Below are 2142 nucleotides of genomic sequence, written 5' to 3' on the forward strand. Positions count from 1 at the left end.
GGGGGGTTTTAGGGGGTCTGAGGGGGAGGGTTGGGGGGTGCTCACCTTCATCATCGCTTGATTTGCTGAGCTGCTTCACCAGCTTGGCTGTGTTATTCTGGAAAAGACAGAGTGGGGGTGAGTGGGGACAAAAGCTACCCCAGGGGGGACCCAAAAGTCAGCCAGGGGGGATGCAAAAGCCACCCTGAGGGGACAAAAGTCACGTATGGGGATGCAAAAAGCCACCCTGAGGGGATGCAAAAGCCACTCAAGGGAGAAAAAAGCCACTCGGGGGGGCACAAAAGCCACCCTGGAGAGAGCCCCAAAATCCACTTGAGGGGGAAACAAAGCCACCCTGGCGACACAAAAGCCATTCAAGGGACGAAAAAGCCACCCTGAGGGGAGACAAGCCACCCTGGGGACCCAAAAGCCGTTCAAGGGAGACAAAAGCCACCCAGGCAAGGACACAAAAGCTACTCCAAGGGGATGCAAAAGCCATGCTGAGGGGACACAAGCCACCTTGGGGGACCCAAAAGCCACCTTGGGGGACCCAAAAGCCATTCAAGGCAGACAAAAGCCACTTTTGGGGGGACAAAAAAGCCACCCTGGGGACCCAAAAGTCACCTTGGGGGAGATAAAAGCCACCCAAGGGACACAAAAGCCACCCTGGGGACCCAAAAGTCACCCTGGGGACAGAAAAGCCACCCAGGGTGGGGACACTGAGGCCGCCCCGAACCTGCTTGAGGTGGTCGACGGTGAGGGGCAGGTGCTGCAGGGTGAGCAGGATCTGCTGCAGGAAGGGGACGTTGTTGGAGGCTTTGGAACTGGTGAGCCAGGTGTTGAGCAGCTTGTAGCCCCCGATCCGGATAAATCTGGGGGGGGAGGGGGAAAAAGCCGTCAGGATGTGGCCAGGATGGGCTGACCCCCACCCTCAAATCCTCCTCGCCTCGTGTCCCCCCCACCCCCCCTCACTGTTCTTACTTAGCCAGGATGTCCTGCGCCCGCGTCTGCAGCAAGATATTCAGGTAGATGCAGCGACTCACCATCTTCTGCGAGTCCTTCATTAAGCTGATTAACGAGAAACGAGGCGTCAGTCTCTCCCCCTTCCCATGGTGGGGTGACAGCGGTTGGGGGGGGACACGAGGGGGGTTGTTGGGGATGTTTTGGGGACTCACTTAAAGATTTTGGTGATGCCTTCCGTGCTCTTGACCTCGCCATCGCGGCCCAGGAAGCAGTCCAAGCCCTTGAGGAGCTCCTTGGGGTCGATGGGGCCGGAGCCCATGGCAGAAAAGCCCTGGTGGGGGGGGGAAAGGTGGGAAAGAAAGGGGAGGGTTAGGACAGCAGTGACAACCCCGTGTGTCCCCCTCAAACCCCGTGCCCCCTCCCAAGCCCTGCCCACCCTCCCCCAAACTCCAATTCTTGTCCCCTTCGAGAGGGTGACGATGACAAATGCATCTCCAGAAACACTGACACCCAAAAAGGAGGAAATCGCCCCCAAAACACAGCTGTCAAAACAAGGGACGGGGTCTGAGGGACCCCCAAGGGACACGGGGGGTTGCACCCCCCCCGTCGAGGTGACACCGCGGTGACAGAGCAGCCCCCACTCGTGTTTTTAATTGGCGCAGCCACCCCAGGGGACAGGGACCACGGTTTCAGGTCACACCGGGGGACAGAGTGACCCCCCCAGAGCAGGGTGAGGGTCAGGGGGGTGGGGGACACAGCACCCCCATTGTTAATCACCCCCCCATTCCCCCTCCAGTTTAACCCCAAGGGTTAATTCACAAGTCGGCGCTTAATGAGGCGCAGAGGCCAAGGCGACGAACGAAGGACGGCGGCACAAGGGAGAAGGGGACAGCAGTGACGGCGCAATATTCGGGGGTGTTGCCCCCCCCCCCATACCTGGGGCACAATTAAATCCAACAGCTAACAAATCAGGTATTAATTAGCAGGTTAATAATTAGAACCAACACCCCGCTAATGACCCGGCGTCCATCAGGTCCCTGACCCCAATCCGGCCTGACCTGCCGAGGGGGGATTTCATCCTCCTGACGTCAACCAGCTTCTTAATTACCACTAATTAGAAGCTTCTCCGGCTTAATTACGCCCTAGCTTTGCTAACAAAGGCAGAAAGGCGGCGGCTGCAAGGAGCTGGGCTGGTTTTTT

General features: G+C 58.3%; 1 protein-coding gene across 1 annotated transcript in view; it reads right to left on the reverse strand.

Moving 5' to 3' along the window:
* The window catches only part of PPP1R10 (protein phosphatase 1 regulatory subunit 10), a 17015-nt gene that overhangs the window by 11551 nt on the left and 3322 nt on the right, over nt 1–2142 (reverse strand). The window contains exons 2-5 of the mRNA XM_035892084.1: nt 1155–1273; nt 961–1047; nt 716–851; nt 1–97 (exon numbers count right to left, since the gene is read on the reverse strand). The exon at nt 1–97 is cut by the window's left edge and continues 216 nt beyond it. Of these exons, the coding sequence (XP_035747977.1) occupies nt 1–97; nt 716–851; nt 961–1047; nt 1155–1261 (427 nt within the window). The 5' untranslated portion in view covers nt 1262–1273. The remainder of the gene's footprint in view (nt 98–715; nt 852–960; nt 1048–1154; nt 1274–2142) is intronic.

The sequence above is a fragment of the Egretta garzetta genome, unplaced genomic scaffold (genome assembly GCF_000687185.1).
Source record: "Egretta garzetta isolate BGI_Z169 unplaced genomic scaffold, ASM68718v1 scaffold720, whole genome shotgun sequence".
Taxonomy (NCBI): Eukaryota; Metazoa; Chordata; class Aves; order Pelecaniformes; family Ardeidae; genus Egretta; species Egretta garzetta.